Below are 17858 nucleotides of genomic sequence, written 5' to 3' on the forward strand. Positions count from 1 at the left end.
GAGTTTTTGTCAAATGCTTTATAATATAGTATAAATTTTTTTTTAATTTAATTTAAGTTTAATAATGAAATAATTTATTTTTGGTTTAATAATATAACATTTTGTAAAGATAATATTAAGTATTTTGTTAGAACTCAATGATTATCCTAATTATATTTTAGATTTTTTATATTTAAAATGAGATGTTTATCCTGTATTGGATTGTGTTTATCTACAGTTAGCTAGTTACACGAATTCAGTTATGGGATGAAATCGGATAGGGATGAAATCGTTTAGGGATGAGTGGGTTTAAGAGATTAAGAGTTTAAGAGTTTAAGAGTTTTTAAGAGTTTTAGCCAAATGCATTATAATATAGTATAGATAGTATAGATAATATGAAAAATTTAAGAACCATTGTTGGAAAATATGGGTTTTATGGTTGAAGTCTTTGGTGGAATTGATTTCATTTGATTGGATGATGAATTTTGTGATCTTGTCTAATTTAAACGATTAATCCTATAGAATAAGAGTTAGAGTGAGAATTGTAATAACATTTTTAAGATGGGAAAATGGAGAAAATAAGGATTTTGAACTAATATTTTACTCCAACAGTTTCTTCAAAATGGAAAAGATACGAGATAGAAGAGTTTTTTCTCCAAATATAGAGATCATCCCAAAAATGATTACCAATTGAGAGCATCAGTAGAAAAGTTTGAAAAATAGTTAGAGAGGAAAATAATATTTTAATATTATAATCAATATTGGATTCATTAAAATGGGAAATCTGTTAGAGATAGATGTAATTTATTTGAGATTTTGACTTTTGTTTCTCCATTTTTTTAAGAAATTTGAAGAGTCTGTTAGATATGCTCTTTGTAACACCCAAAAAATGGGACTACAATTTTTTTTGAAAAAGACGAAAATGTGGTGTATAAGAATCAAAATATGAGCCTTTCACAAAAGGGAACTTAAATACGTCTGTTAAATCATAATTTGTAACAATGGGTTATGAGGATAACAACCTCCTAATCTAATCCCATAAAGAAAGAAGAATACAATTTGGGTGTCACCTAAACCACCAAAATAACTTAAAATGGTGGTGCCTCAAAAGTGCTCCCAGGCTCTCCTCTAAAGAACTGGTCAAACCTACTTGGCGATCACGCCACTAGAACCTAAGATACACGTCAACACCAAAACAAATGTCAGGCCAAAAAGTCTAGTGAGGATGAACATACAGCAAACAATTGCAACAAAATTAGTTTAAACCCATTTATAAGTTAAGTATGACATTTAGGTGGAATTCAAGGGGAGACCCATATCCATAGATAGTGACAGGAACACGAAAGCATGTCACTCAAACAATGTTGTCACATGACACACCATGACTTACAGTCCAAGTGTCCTAACGACTACTTAATAAGTTTCACCTCAAGAGTCGGTTGTCCTTGATGTATATTCTTGTGAATTCCAACTCAAGGCTCAGCACACTTAGTATCTATCTCAAAGGTAACACCTCAAACGGCGGAGATCTTAGTATCTATCCATCAAGTAACACCTTAACACTCAACCCTCCTAGTACATTCTTGAAAGGTTCATCCATACATAAGACTTCATGAAAATATCCAATTAATCCATATTTAGATAATTACTCATTCATTATGTCATGTAAGTTGCCAATACCTTCACAGATTCATTCAAACTCATGAGACTACTATCTATAAGTAAAATCCCAACTTTGGGTCAAAATCCCAACCAATATGACTTTTCGTAAAACGCTAAGATAGTCAGCCTAATCCATAATAAACTATCACATTAGGCATTTATTTATCACATAAATATTCATTATCATGGTCTCGATATGAAGATTTACCCAAAAACGCATAAAAACCCATCAAATATGAACATAAGATCAGATCACCAAATAATTGTGTAATACTTGGAATTAAAGCTTGTAATAGCATTTGAGAACACATTTACGCATGCATATCTATACTATATTATAAAACATTTGACAAAAACTCTTAAAAATCACTTTTTGTACATAAAGTATTGATTATTAATGCATGTTACTTAAAATTTAAGATTACAAGTAGATTGTGCGTAAGTACAAGTTATTAAAGCTTCGTGTAATTAACTGCAGATAAACATAATCAAATACAGGATAAACATATCATTTTAAATATAAAAAAATGAAGATATAATCAGGATAATCATTGAGTTATAACAAAATATTTAATTATTATCTTTATGAGAGCATCTTAATCATTTTGACCACTTAATCATTATGTGTCAAACCATTCAACAACTGTCAAACAACCCCTAAATGGAAAAAATAATTGAAAAAATCTTAAAATAAGAAATAATGAAGAGAAAGGCAAGAGGAAAAATAAAATAAAATGAAATTTTATTTTATTGGACCAAAATAGTAAATGAATGAGTTGAAAAGGGCTAAATATGTCACTTAATTAAAGTATTAAGGGTTTTTTAATTTGTGTTGGACCAAAAATGTAAATTATCACATCAGGAGGGGTCTGGTTGTAAATGTCAGAAAGTTCAAGAGGTCGAATATCGTCATTTTCAAAGACGAGGAACCTGTTTTACCAACAGTAGACGTCTCTTTGTTTGGAGAAAACGACCCCACAGCCAAAAACTTGCGATTTGGTACGATTTCGTCAACTAATAAGTCAAAACTCTTGTATATAAATATAGAACACCGGCTTATGATCGTTTTGATTCAAATAGTTAGTAAAAATCGTCGAGTTTTGAGAGAGAAGTTTGAGTTTGAAGTTCGAAATCAAAAATCTCGGTTCTTCACCGATTTGAGTGAGATTCTTAACCAAATCTCATGGTTTTTATGTCTATGACTTCGTTTTTAAGTACTCTATCAAACCCCAGCAGCCTCATATCTCAAATTTGTGTTTACATGGCTCGATTTTTATGTTTTGAGGTTGTTGAGTTTTAGTTTAAAACCAAAACTTTAAATGAGAAAATGAAATTCAATTTTTGATGAAAATTTGTATTCTTTATATCAAATTGTTGATAATTTTTTTAATAAGAGTTTGGTGCAAAAAAAAAAATGAAGAAAAAAAAAGGTCAAAAAATGAGATACTTATGTGACCTTTTTTACTCAAAATGCATGAAAACGAACAAGCATGGCTGGATGTTGCGTTGGGTCAATTAACCGGGTCGGTTGGCTCAAGACCCGACCCAAAACCCCTCCTTTAAAGGAAAAGGAGGTTTATGCTTAGGCCAGGATATGAACCCGAGCCTCTCTATAGTTAACCAACGCCTTAACCAATAGGCTAACCAAGGTTTTTGTTAACTTTTATGCACCATAATATTTAATATGCATTAAACATTTAAGGTTCATAAATTAGCATTTAAGCCCCTGGAGTTCTAAAAAATAAAAACTTTCTTCATAATACTTTTTTATCTGAGTGAATGGAAACAATCAACTTTCTCAAAAAGAACAGAAGCATGTATGGAGAGTTTGTCTTTGATCAAGATACAAATGATCAATAAGCACTACAAACTGTCTTCCCTCAACAACTCTTATCTCTTAAGCTGTTTGTTGAATAAAGCTGGTCCATCTATGTGACTTTTTCTTCTTAAACTATATTATTCACTGTAAGTATTTAAATTCATTATCTATTATATATGCAATTTATATTTTTGTATTTACTTTAATTATTTTCATTGTTTATTTGTTTTTCTCTAATTCATTACTTGTTTGTATGTATGTTTATAGTTAAAATATGGGAAAAAAATCTCCAAAAATAATATGTGCATGGGTCATCGAATTTATAAGTTTTTTTTCTCAAATAATTTTAGAGTTTGTGTATCTTGCATTTAATTCTTTCTAAGTGTTTGTGCCATCACCAAATAGGGGGAGATTGTTGGGTCACATATTGATTTGGTGATGACCCACTGACATGTTCCTCTATTATACCAACACTTAGTAGTTATTGGTTTATTTGTATATTGGTATCTTGATACATACTTAAAGTCATTGACAAAATCGAAGACTAGTCGATGTGAAGACAAAAGGTCATCGATGCGGTATGTGGATCAACTGTCTAATTTCCACACTAAGACTCCAGTGTAGCTGATATGAAGATTAAAAATATTTTGAAGCTACAAGCAAATTGAAGGAAAATCTTCATGCACCGAATATTTGTGAGGAAGATTTTCATGCACCGAAGATTCGTGAGTAGTTGTTTGAAACTACTAATCCATCCAAAGAATATCTTCTTACATACTAACAATATATCTGCAAAAGTCTGTCTCTGCATGAACAATGTTGTATTCACGCTGTGAACGATGAAAATGAGATATCAACAATGGTCGAGTCAATCCATGTCTTCTTATCCTCATGTGACAAGTGTCCCCGTGCATTTAATGTTGAAGGTAATATAAAAGTCAGTATGCATCTCCCATGCAAACTACTGACTTCCTTTGGAAGATTTCTAAGTGCATTGTCAATGCAATCGACTATCCTCTTTTACTCCATTATTCTATTGTGTGTGAAGAAAAAGTTAGTATGTTCCTCGTCTCCTTGCAAGTACTTTTTGTGTTGTTTTTGTAAGTTATTCTCTCTATAAGATTGTTTAGATCATGTTATCCTTTTTTTTATTATGCAACAATCTTTATTGTGTATTTGTGTGTTAATTGTTGATTTTCATCAATAAGAATTAAATAGTTAAAAAAGTATGTGTAATTGTATTCAACCCCTATCTACAATTACTTTTTGTTTATTGTCGTCTTTTTCGGGACCAACACTCACCATTCCACGTTTGACGCAACACGAGACAAAACTGGATTGGGTGGGACAAAATGAGACAAAGACGAACCTAAAAAAATTACTAATCTACCCTCATTTGAAAATAACCCTAAGACGATATTTGTTTTAATGGTTACACACACCCCATCGTTGCTGCCACTACCACCACCAGACGCCACCGACAACCACCACCACCACCACCCACCACCACTTCTACATTCAACACGTCGGCCATAACTACATCTTATACCACTGCCAGCCGTCACAACCACTATTGTCCACCATCTTCACTCCCTCCACGATCACCTTCATCACCAACCACCACCGACTATATCTTTACCACTATTACCGTCGCAATAACCTTTAACACGACTCTTGCCCACCATATTTATATCATCTACGGTCACCATTCTTCACTACATCTACCTCCACCACATCAGCCACAACTACCTATCATCACTAATCACTTTCTCCATTCTCCACATTCATCGCTATCCATTAGTCACCACCGCCTCTACTCCTTACTGTCATTGTAGTTGCAATAACCTTCATCATGCCTCCGCCAGTTCATAAGGATCTTCTGAACCAAATGAAACATAGTTTATAAATTACAAACCGAGTTTTTTCCAAACAATCATCAATTATATCAAATATTTCATTCAAATTTAATATTATTATATACGCATGTATTTGTGCATATAGCAATTGTGTAAAAGTGATTATAAATAAAATAATTTATAATTTAATTGATTTATGTCATTTATAAAACTATTATATGATATAATTAAATTTAGCAAACGACGCCGTGTGGTCTGTAAGAACTGTTGGGAAAACCATTCGGCGAAAAGCCCTAAAAACCAACATTCTTCCACCGTCTCCCGCTTCACTTCAGAACAACTCCCGTCCGACGCACTTTTCTTCAACCTTCCCTTCACCTCTGCTGATCTTCTTCGTCATCATTACGTCTGCAAGATCCAGTCTGTGTTTAGCTAATCGAAGGTAACTTCTCGATCCTTACATTTCCTTCTATCTCGCTCATACCCTTCTCCTTCACCTCAGAGTTTGTGATTTTGTTGCTCAAAATCTCAGGATCGAAGATGTCTGTGCGGGTTCTGAACCCTAATGCCGAAGTGCTGAACAAATCGGCTGCACTTCACATGAATATCAATGCTGCCAAGGGTTTACAAGATGTCCTCAAGAGTAATCTCGGGCCTAAAGGCACCATCAAGATGTTAGATTCTTATTTTCATACTCCGTAGTTTCTGCGTCCTCTTTTTTGTTGTTTCTTTTGCTTACATTGATGTTTTCGTTTGCTTGTATTAACTCTTTCAAAGGCTTGTTGGCGGAGCTGGAGATATCAAGTTAACCAAGGATGGCAACACTTTGTTGAGAGAGATGGTTAGTTATTTGCGTAGTATTTTCGTCGTAGAAGTATTTTGTGATTGTGTATTTGTGTTTGGTTGTATTATCGACGCATTTAAACGTCTATTCATGGACATAAGTAATCGTTCTTTTGATAGCAGAAACTATTATTATAAAACACTTCCCGGATCCAATAGAAAATAACGTATCCTTCTAGGTGAAAATATAATATGGTAGAGTTAAAACCAAATACGAGCAAAAAGTACATCTAGAAGTCGAAAACCAAAGTAAACATGCAAAGTGAAAGGTACATATTCAATACAAACTAACTACTCCCTTGTAAACAAAGATTTTGGTAATTTGGATTAATGTTAAACTTTGATCCGGTATCAACTTTATAAGAGAGTGATATTCACACTCCTATTTCTTATACTTGACGCAGTTTCATTTTCCTAGAAAATTGCTACCTTTCCATTGGTTTAAGAAATATTTTTATTTTACTCCTAAAATTTGTAACTCACTTTTTTGTTAATTAAGTCTGCACTTGCAAAATTTATATATGCCTGGCCATAAAATTTGGACTACTTCTATTTTGCTGTTTGTTTGTGTCTGTTGGCGCCATGATGGTTTCATATTTGTTGCAGTTTATGATGCTATGATTGACTTTAGATACAAATTTAGCAGGAGTTGTTTATCAAGAATAAAATAAGAAGTGTTGCATTGTTAATGCTATGAGCAAATTTGATATATTATTAATCTAGAACATGAGTCTAAAACTAAGGGATAGACTTTTATCATTTCGCTAGATAAAAATCAATTTGGAGTGTAAGTACAGGTTTTAGGACGGCAAACATCACCTGCCCTTCTATACTTTCATTAGAAAAAGTTGATAAACACATGAAACTTTATAATAAGATCTAGTGATCTACAAATGGAAATTTGATGGTGTAAAACATGTAACATAATTTATATCACTTTTGCATCTGTGAAGTACTAGGTTTTTGTTGAAAGTTAGTGTTGCTCCTTGGACGGGCCCTGGAGGAGAGGAGGAGAAGATACATGAAAATTATCTAGTTGAGCTTACACATATGAGATCTAAACTATATGGTCTTACGGTGTTACCTAACTAGCACTCTTCTATTCATGGTCATGTTCTAATTGTCCAGTTCTTTCTTCCTGCTTATACCTATCTTATTTTCTCTTAATTATAAGCCTCTATACTTGGCTCACAATTTACTCGGTGTCAACCTTACTCCCCACCTATATTTGAGCATTCTCACAATGAAGCTTCCATAGTCATACTCATATCAGCACATGTCTGTTACTTGGCAAGCTGACCATGCAGCAAAATGCCCTATACAACTTGCACTCTATCTGCAAGGAATTAAAGGTGCATATATTAACTCCATATACATCTAGGCAACAGTGTCCATACATTGAACTTGGTATCAACATGTATTTTTCCTTTTCTTTGATTTCCTCCAGTTAAAGTTAAGAAGCATAAAGTAGAACAATCATTACATTGTACAATCTAAATATGGTTTTACAATATTTCAAATGGGATAGAGGGAATATTGTATGGGATTGGTATGTTTTTGGTGTTCGTCAGATTAGACAGTAATGTTGTATGTGCACTCAAATGAGCTCGATGGCAATTTAATTTGCATACCTGAAGTCATAATGGGTGGTGGATTGTACATGTTTTTTTGAGCTATAGTTGGTTTAGATGAAGAGGGACTTCATAGGCAGTAAAAGCCCTTCAGTAATTAGAAGTCGAGGATCTTGGAGAATGCTAAATGATAGAAATGGGAATTCTAGGGAAGTAAACTGTCAATTGGGTATTCAGTTTTCCATTTTAGCAATCAGAGTTGCCATGACTATATTTTACCAATCTACTGCATAGGATTGAATGCTTGCTTTCCTACATCATTATGGTAGTGCCATGCTTCTTCTATAAAGATTGATTTTTTATATCGTTCCAGCAAATTCAAAATCCAACTGCCATCATGATTGCAAGGACAGCTGTTGCACAAGATGATATTAGTGGTGATGGGACAACTTCTACGGTTATCTTTATTGGCGAGCTAATGAAACAGGCTGAACGTTGTATTGATGAAGGTTTCTCATCTTTCTAATCTTACATCTGTGATGCTTATTAATTCAATTTGCCTATGATTATCTTGACGGACCTAAGCACATCGTCAACATCCTCATTATGTTCTTGCCCTTTTTGTTTTGCTTTAGATTCATGATCCTAAGTTAACTTTCTGATAAGCAAATCTGCCCTCACAGTGAGCATATGGTTTCTTGTACTTTTCTATGTATCTTTTACTTAATGCAGGTGGGATGGTGTGTGGCATTTTTGCAGTGTTATTGACAAGCAATTGATTTCTTGCTTTCATGCCACCACAAAAATGTTTCACTGGCATGCAATTTGTATTGTTTTAGTCATTTTACTTGTGCATTTTTACGTAGTCTGTGTGGTTTTATTCAAGGGGACATCCTTGGTTTACCCAGGTGTAAATTTTCATTTATTTACTTATATACCACTCAGTAATATTGTATTTATTTGTTCAAAGTTGCAATGTATCATTTAAAATTTGAAGTTCATTGATTTTGTTATAGCTGTTATCATCATTTGAGCAATATGACAACTAAAAAGTATGTTCATTTTTATTCCTGTTCATGCAGGGATGCATCCACGCGTCGTCGTTGATGGTTTTGAAATTGCCAAGAGGGCCACACTGGAATTTCTTGAAATTTTTAAGACTCCTGTATTGATACAGATGGGTGAGGATGCTGATAAAGAGATGCTAAAAATGGTAGCAAGAACGACGTTAAGAACAAAGGTATTTTGTACTTGCTCTTTTCTTTAGTTAAGTTCTTGTTATGATGAACTGGTGATTAAATGCAAGTTGTTTTTGTAATGATCATGCTATTTTAATTGTTGTGCAGTTGTATGAATCTTTGGCGGATCAATTAACTGACATAGTTGTCAATGCAGTGAGTGTTCTACATTTGTAAATCTACATTATTGATAAAACTGAAAATTTTATGTCAAGGGGTTTGCTTGCAACTTTATTTAATTTTAGAATCAGCATTTCGTGTTTAGTTCCAGCTTTTTCTTGTTTTATAGGTGCTCTGCATTCGCAAGCCTGAAGAAGCTATTGATCTTTTTATGGTCGAGATTATGCACATGCGCCACAAGTTTGATGTAGACACTCGTTTGGTATGTTTGCTGTCATTACATTGCTGATGATGATTGGCATCATCATTTCATATACAGTGTTGGTGGTAGATTCATCTTTTGATTATGTTGTTCAATAGGTGGAGGGTCTTGTCCTTGATCATGGATCCAGGCATCCTGATATGAAGAGGCGAGCAGAGAATTGTCACATATTGACCTGTAATGTATCATTGGAGTATGAGAAAAGGTAATATATATGTTGCTGTTTGTTCTTAATCTGTTCAGAGTCTTTGGAGTTTACAAATTTATAGTTAATATGTAGGTGTTTTCCTAAAATGGTTGTAAACCGAAATTAGCTCTTAGAATGTCTTATCCATCTCTTTGAGCTATAACCTATTTCAGTATTAAGTGAACCTGACATTTCTTTTTCAGTGAAATAAATGCTGGATTTTTCTACTCAAACGCGGAACAGAGAGAAGCAATGGTTGCCGCAGAGAGACGTTCTGTGGACGAGAGAGTGAGAAAAATCATCGATCTGAAAAACAAGGTATTCTACCAAGGAGGTGGTTGATAAGTCAAGGGTTTACATTGGAAGTTTGCATTCTCATATATCTCATGGTCCGCAGGTGTGTGCTGGTACTGACGACAACTTTGTTGTTATTAATCAGAAAGGGATAGATCCTCCATCATTGGATCTTCTTGCTAGGGCCGGGGTAAGTTAATCATAGATCTGTACTGAACATCCAATTTTTGTACTTACCCGTGAACTTACATTTACATTCTGAGTTTGAAGCCATCTGACTGCTAGTGGTGTATTAACTAACAGATGCTTGTCCTAGAGTGAAAAGAAATCCTCATGGCTGTTGACTTACTATCTCATGAAAGAAACAATATCACTTAAGGAAGCAAATATGATTTTGTGTTCATGGGAGTTTGAAGATTGTTTTGGTAGTCTAATTATCAGTATCCCTGACCTAAAATACGCCCTCTAGCCGTTCCTTGCCATGCTTATGGAGTCCAAATATTGTTAAGAAGTAGCTTCTGTTTGGTTGGTTGATACAGAGAAAAAAGTATTTTTTATCTTCAAAACCTCCTGATATTGAGAGCAAGTTTTTTGGGGTTTGTGGCTGCTGGGATCAAGGGAGGTTCCTACTATTGACCAAGTCAAACTAGCTCATTAGCCACTCACAATTTCCATTGTCTCCATCATCTCAAGACATGCCCATGTTATAGTTAATTGGTATTTTCTATTTTTCTACAAATAATATATCTCACCACCAGCTGCTATAAATAGGCATCGAAACTTTGTTTTTTGTTTTTTCAATTATGCATAATTTTAAATAATCTCTAGTGGAGTTTGTTCTCCATTCAGACTGATTTATCCAAGTGTTGTCCAGAGTTATTTCTTCTTTTTCATCTGATCATATGGTGCTTGGTGAAAGATTATAATTGAAGTTTTATGCTTCAAGGAAAGTCCAAAATTATGTCACCAAAAATGATGAACTGAAAGGTGCCTTGCATCATGACCCTGTAAACTAAGAGGCCGTTTACCAAACGTTTATCCGGGTAAGCGCTACCTGGAAAAATTCAACATTATCACTTACTTATCGGGTAAGATTTTAATCCACCAAAATGGTAATTCAACATTATCACTTACTTATTGGGTAAGATTTTAATCCACCAAAATGGTATCAAAGGCAACAATTTACCAGATAAGCACTAACCGTAGTAAGAGTCATGGCTCTTACTTACTGGGTAAGACTCCTGGTAGTTGCCTTTGCTCTTACCGGGTAAGATTCTTGGTACTTACCATATTTATCCGCTAAGATAATGTTACTTGATAAGCGCTTACCCGGGTAAGCGTTTGGTAAATGTCCCCTAAGTGTCTCATGCATGCTTTTAGGATTTTATATTATCATCATACCTTGAACATGTTAGTGAGGTCTGCATGTAATTTAATGGCTTGTTCGTATATCTTGTGATCTTTGAATGGTTAGATTACATTAGCATCAATGTGTTACCTGATGGAGAGAGGCCTCCTACTGGTGCACATAAGCACTTGGGTTGGAGTATATGGTATTTTAGATACAACTAGCAAACAGTTATTTTGTATTTTGTGCAACTTAATGAAGTCGTACGTACATAGAAGTGAAATTAGTACTTACGTAGAGAGAAAGGACAAAGGAAGCATCCTTCTTTAGGAAAAAGAAAAAAATACTGCAGAATTACAAAATCTGAATGGTGCTGCTTTCTATGGATGTTAGACCTGATTATCACTTGCATTCTCTGAGGCATCATACCTATATCAGTTCATCACTTAGAAGAACGGCGGTTTAGTGTGCTATTGATAGCATTGGTAGTAGTCCTTTGTTTTTACATCCTCAGATTTCAATTTAATTTATTAAGGCTGTATCTTAAAGGCATTTTGGATAATTCCTACAAAGCATGCTGCTTCTCCAACTCATCTGATCTTTTTCTTGGAGTTGATTATCATTATAATATGTTACTTCTCCTATACTACTGTTCACCATGCTAATTTAGTAATTTCTCAGATAGTTGCTCTTCGAAGAGCCAAAAGGAGAAACATGGAACGCTTGGTTTTGGCATGTGGTGGAGAAGCTGTGAACTCTGTGGATGATCTAACCCCTGATTGCCTTGGATGGGCTGGACTGGTCTATGAGCATGTTCTTGGGGAAGAGAAGTACACATTTGTTGAGAATGTAAAGCATCCGAACTCGTGTACAATTTTAATTAAAGGTAAGTTTTAGATGTTAAAATTTTCTTTCTATTGCCCATTCGTACACTTCACTAGCCAGGGGTCATCACGGGAACAGCCGCTCTACTCTTTGGGGTAGAGGTAGGTATGAGTATGTCTTACCCCTGACCCCATCTCAGGGTGGGTATACTGGGCTCGTCTTGTTTGGTTTGGTTTAAGGTTTTTTTGTTGTTGCAAATTCTCTGTAAGCTCGCTTTGCTGGTTTCTATATGTTGGTTTATCATGTTTGTTGCACTATTGAAGGACCGAATGACCACACTATAGCACAAATTAAGGATGCTGTTAGAGATGGCCTGCGATCAGTCAAAAATACCATTGAAGACGAAGCAGTTGTACGAGTAAGTTTTCTTCTACATAGAAAACACAAAGTGCATGATCCAATGGATTATTTTGGTGATATGTCGAGCTATTATTTTTCAGGAATGTACCTTGGCATCTTTTAACTGCTTTTGCTCTAATTGCTTGTTCTAATAAATGCTTCAAGTTGCTTGAATTGTCATTTTTTATTGCAAACTGACTGCATTCGGCTGTCAAAAAAAATAAGGCCAGCACTGGAAGCAGTAGGGTATTTTGGAATACATGCAAAAGGGTAATATTTCTATCAAATTTGCTTGAAACAGGGAAGGTTTCTATCAAATTTACTAAAAGGCCATGTTTAGCAACCATAAGCTAACTTTTAAACTAACTGGTTTTTTGAGCTTATTGAAAAAGCCCCATTTTGTTAAGCCATAAGCTAACTTCTTTAGAAGCTATTTCAAGTAGTGTTTCAATAAGCTCCAAGGGTTCCTTTTTCAAAAAATAAATTCACTTAATCCCCTTATATTTTTCCAATTAATCTTCCAACATGTTCTTTTAGGTCATTTTACATTGTCATCTAGCTTATCAACTAACTTTTACCAAACATGACTAGTTTATCATCTAACATATAGTGTATTAGCCACACAACTAACTTTTTAACTAATGACTAGTTTATCAGATACTTTGCCAAACATAGTGCAACTCAGGCCAAATTAACAGCATGGTAATTAAGCGATTTTTTCAACTGATTGTCCCTCATCATCCTAATGGAGGACTTAAACTTTGTTTTCTTTCCTACACAAGTCTTGTTGTAAGGTTGCTTGGCAGGTTCTAGGTTTTTAGAGGATAATTATTACTATAGATAGTTTTGTGGTAGGTGATGTTAAAACATGATTATAATGCTTATGTGTGTGAAAATTATCTTTACAAGCATCGTTTTGCCTGTATACTGAAATTAATGAAGCATATTTGATACATATTTCAGGGTGCTGGCGCTTTTGAGGTCGCAGCCCGACAACACTTGGTCAACAAAGTGAAAAAAACTGTTAAAGGGGTAAGTAATAAGTTGCACATTCTACTCGGATCAGTTGCGACTGATCAATGTTACTCCCTCTGTCCCAAAATAACTGTCCACATTTCTACTTTCGTTTGTCCCAGAACAATTATTCACTTTCAAAAGTAAGTGCCTACTTTCCAATTTTACCCGTAATATGAGATGGAGAAGTTCATACTCCTATTGTTTAGGTTAAATTGTTCAATTAATTAAAAATCATGATAATTACACATTTCTAGACCTGTGCTTTTATTCATTGCGAACATTTATTTTGAGGGAAAGGGAAGAGTAACTAAATTATGCATTTCCTAAACTTTTGGTGGTTACTCATGTGAGCAGCGTGCTCAACTTGGTATACAAGCTTTTGCCGATGCTCTTCTTATTGTGCCAAAGACGCTTGCTGAAAACTCAGGGCTTGACACTCAGGATGTGATAATTTCTTTGACTGTAATTCTTCTATGCCCTTAATCTTTCTCACTTTTTTTTCTTCATATGATACATTTGTGTATTAGGTTTTATTTGACTAATTGACCAGGGAGAGCACGACAGCGGAAATGCTGTCGGACTAAATCAACACACGGGAGATCCAATTGACCCTCTGATGGAGGGCATTTTTGACAACTATGCTGTGAAGCGTCAAATCATTAACTCAGGGTATGCAAATAGCTATAGAACCTTGCACTAGTGTTAGCTAGTTTTTTTACTTGCCGATGACCACAACTATTTACCACATACCACACATATTTCTGCATGCAATTATCTTGCTAAGTCTTCTTCCTCACCTATAATGAGGAACTGGGTGGGCAACGGATGCGGAATGCACCCCCGTCCCGACCCGTCTTCTCCGTTGACGGGTTTCTCTTTTCTTTGGGAGAAGCAATCTCCATCGGTTACGAGGAACTCATTGACTACCCATTTAGTAGAAAACAATATAATACATATATATATATATATATATATATATATATTCACGTATATGCAATTCGGGAAGGGTTCAAACGAGAAACCCTTTAATTTACGAGAACGCGAGAACCGTTTGTAAACTAGCATTGTGTTTTAAATCACAATCTAACAGAAGTTGAGGGATTTTTTAAATTAAAATTAGTATTACAAAACTTTCAAAAATATTTAAGACGTGGAAGGGTAAAATTGGATTTTAAAATGCTGACATTCAAATAACGATCATGATTACTCCGATCATGAGGGAGGTGATAACATCGTTGACGGTGGTTATCCAATGATTACGGCTCGATTATTGTTTGTCATCGATTAGGTAGTACCACATATATATCACATCACATTTGATATCACAATAGAGTAATCGAAGAGGGGTTGTGTTTAGTGTATCACATAGTTATCACAACACCATTAGTATCACAATAGAGTAATCGAACAATGCTATATTCTAGGGTATCACATATTTATCGCATCCCAGTCGATATCTCAGTAGAGTTTTCGAACAGGGGTTGTATTCAATACTCTATCACATGCTCCACTTGGCTCGGGGGGATATAGCTCAGTTGAGCTCCGCTCTTGTAATTGGGTCGTTGCAATTACGGGTTAGATGTCTAATTGTCCAAGCGGTAATGATAGTATCTTGTACCTGTACCGGTGGCTCATTTTTTCTAAGTAATAGGGAAGATAACCGAAACATGTCACTGAAAGACTCTACTGAGACAAAGATGGGCTGTCAAGAACGTCACACAAATATCACAACAAAGTAATCAAACAGGGGCTATATTCAAGTGTATCACATATTTACCACAACACAAGCAATATCACAATAGGGTAATCGAACAGCGGTTGTATTCAATAGTCTATCACACAAATATCACAATGATGTCACAGTAGCTTCCTTACCAATACCATGGGGATCTTCCATTCTCAGATGAAAAAGGAACTCGCAAACTGATAATATCACAATATTATCGAATATGCAGATACAAAAAACGATGGAAACATGATCGACGCGAACAAATTCCAATCTAAAATCATGGGATAATTACAGTTAATTAAAATAACATAAAAATAATAAAAATTATCTAATTACATTACTACCCTTTTTTTTTATTACTATAATTTAAAATTGATTAAAAAGGTTAGAGGCCCACAATTGTTCTCGCATTTTCGCAAACACAAGGGGTTCTCGTTTGAACTCCTGCCTATGCAATGCATGCATACATACTCACATAGTCACATGTGGATTCCTATGAGGAAGACTCTTTTTCATGAGGTGAGAAAGGACAACGTTCACACAATATAATGTAACATTCACAGAATATAAAGGTACCTTCACTTTTTCCTACCTTCTCACAAAAATGAAAATTTTTGCATGATCCTGACCCTTATATACATATATATATATACATGCATATACATAAATACACACACACATATATACATATATATACACACACTGATGATGGATCGTGTGAGAATAGGAGTTAAGTTGAGAAGCGTAAGAAGGGATATGGATTCTTGATCACTTTTAATCTCACTCCTACCCCATCGATTGCGATTCTCACGGGAATTGATCATGTGCATCTCATTACTGTTGATCTTCAATTAGGATTGGTCCAAAGGTGGAGATCCCTTCTTACCATAACTTTCATTCTTACTGGAACCCAACCCTATATGTGTGTGTATATATATATATATATATATATATATATATATTTTCGGGGTCGCATTAGGGGGGGGGTAGTATCATCCCCTGCAACCGCTTCGGGTATATATATCAACGCTTGTATCCACCCGTTAACCTCCCATAGGTACCCGTCCATCTCCCAACTACGCTTTTTGGGAGCTCATTTGGTTATATTGAATGAAATTTACGTGTTTCTTTGTCAGTCCGGTAATTGCATCACAGCTGCTACTTGTGGATGAAGTGATTCGTGCAGGCCGTAACATGCGAAAACCAAGCTAAATGTTCATTTACGTGTTATAGTTGCTGGTGCAGGTGGTGGTGAGGTTTGTTTCTTGTTGATGGGTGATTCAAGGCCTCATACCCTTGAATGATCCCAAAAAGATTTTGTTTACAGATTTTTTGACCAGTCGTAGGCCGTGTTACATTTTTTAGCCGTCTAACTCTAGACGGCTAAGCGATTTGCTCCTCGTACTATTTTGTGATGTTACATTTAAAGTTCAAGCTTTTGCTGCAATGGAAACGCAGTTCTTTTTTGTCCATTGCCTGCCTAATTCCTGTGGTTTTTAATACTCTTTTTTTCTCTTTTGTATTTTTGTCCAACTAATTCTTTTAGTTGATACACAAGGTTAGAACTATTTGAGTTACACAAAGGTGGTGCCTGATTGGTTTGAGCTTGGCTGCAAAGGTTAAAAGTACCAGGAGGTCTCAGGTTCAAATCCAAGGAGGAATAAAAAATCTCCTTGTGGCCACGGAGGTTCAAATGCGGTGACTCTGGACTATCTGCAAAGCAGGTGGTTGTTCTGGGATTAGTCAACTCGCATAGCGGGTTGGATATCCAGTTAATAATAAAAAATTATTGGAGTTACACATGGGTTAAATACTAATCATCAAGCTTATATAAATGTAGGAGTCTTCCATCCTTTAGAGTCATTTTTGTTGTGTTTGAACTTTGAACAGCAACTACAAAAATTGATCAAAATACTCAAATGGTTCCCTTTTCTAAGCTAATTTTTTCATTTAGACCAAAATATTCAAGATTTTGCAGATACCCCTCTCAGGACTTGTAAAATATATTTTTTCTGTTTTAAATATAATTCTAATGAGGTCGGCTTCCAGATTGTGTAACAAGCGTTCTATGAAATTTTGACTATTTTGGAATAATTGGGAAAAGAAAATGAATTAAAAAAATTAATATTGCAACCCGTGGTGAATCCAAGAATATTTTTTTGAGCGGGTGTACCTTTGAGATGGGTCCGTAAGATCGTGGTTTGAACTGGGGGGGGGGGGGGGGGGGGGGGGGGGGAAGTTGATGGCCATAGAAGAGTCATTTATATTGTGTCAATTTGGAAAATAAAATACATTTTTCAAATGAAGTTGATCTTGATCTTTAAAAGAAGTATATGTTATCTTGAAAATGAGATAAAAACAACGATTTTTAAGATGAATTGAGCTAAGTCTGTCTTTTTAGACTTATCTTACCCGAACTCTGAAGTCTTCTTTTTCAGACTTAGAAGTCTGAACTCTCAGATCTTTTTTTTAGACTTATAAAAAGAAGCCCGGAGTCTTCTTTTTCAGACTTGGAAGTCTGAATTCTGAAGTCTTCTACAAGTCTAAAGAGTACAAGTCTGAAGAGTCATTTTTCAGAGTTAGCTCACCAAAATTCTGAAGTCTTCTTTTTCAAATTTAGTTCACCCTAACTTTGAAGTTTTTTTTTTAGACTTAGAAGTCTGAACTCTGATTTAATGTGATTGATTTTATACTTCACAGTTATTTCAA

The 17858-nt window shown here is 34.9% G+C and overlaps 1 protein-coding gene across 1 annotated transcript; it reads left to right on the plus strand.

Moving 5' to 3' along the window:
• Positions 1-5656: 5656 nt before the first annotated feature.
• Positions 5657-16594, plus strand: LOC112519112 (T-complex protein 1 subunit zeta 1-like). Its single transcript, XM_025127096.1, has 16 exons — positions 5657-5758; positions 5849-5990; positions 6094-6157; positions 8104-8239; positions 8813-8970; positions 9077-9124; positions 9258-9350; positions 9449-9555; positions 9741-9855; positions 9935-10021; positions 11861-12065; positions 12328-12422; positions 13367-13435; positions 13775-13882; positions 13971-14089; positions 16286-16594. Exons 2-16 carry the CDS (start codon positions 5857-5859, stop codon positions 16359-16361), a joined length of 1614 nt encoding a protein of 537 aa, XP_024982864.1. The 5' UTR covers positions 5657-5758; positions 5849-5856; the 3' UTR covers positions 16362-16594.
• The last annotated feature ends 1264 nt before the right edge of the window (positions 16595-17858 follow it).

This window comes from Cynara cardunculus (genome assembly GCF_001531365.2).
Source record: "Cynara cardunculus var. scolymus isolate 2C chromosome LG 10, CcrdV1, whole genome shotgun sequence".
Taxonomy (NCBI): Eukaryota; Viridiplantae; Streptophyta; class Magnoliopsida; order Asterales; family Asteraceae; genus Cynara; species Cynara cardunculus.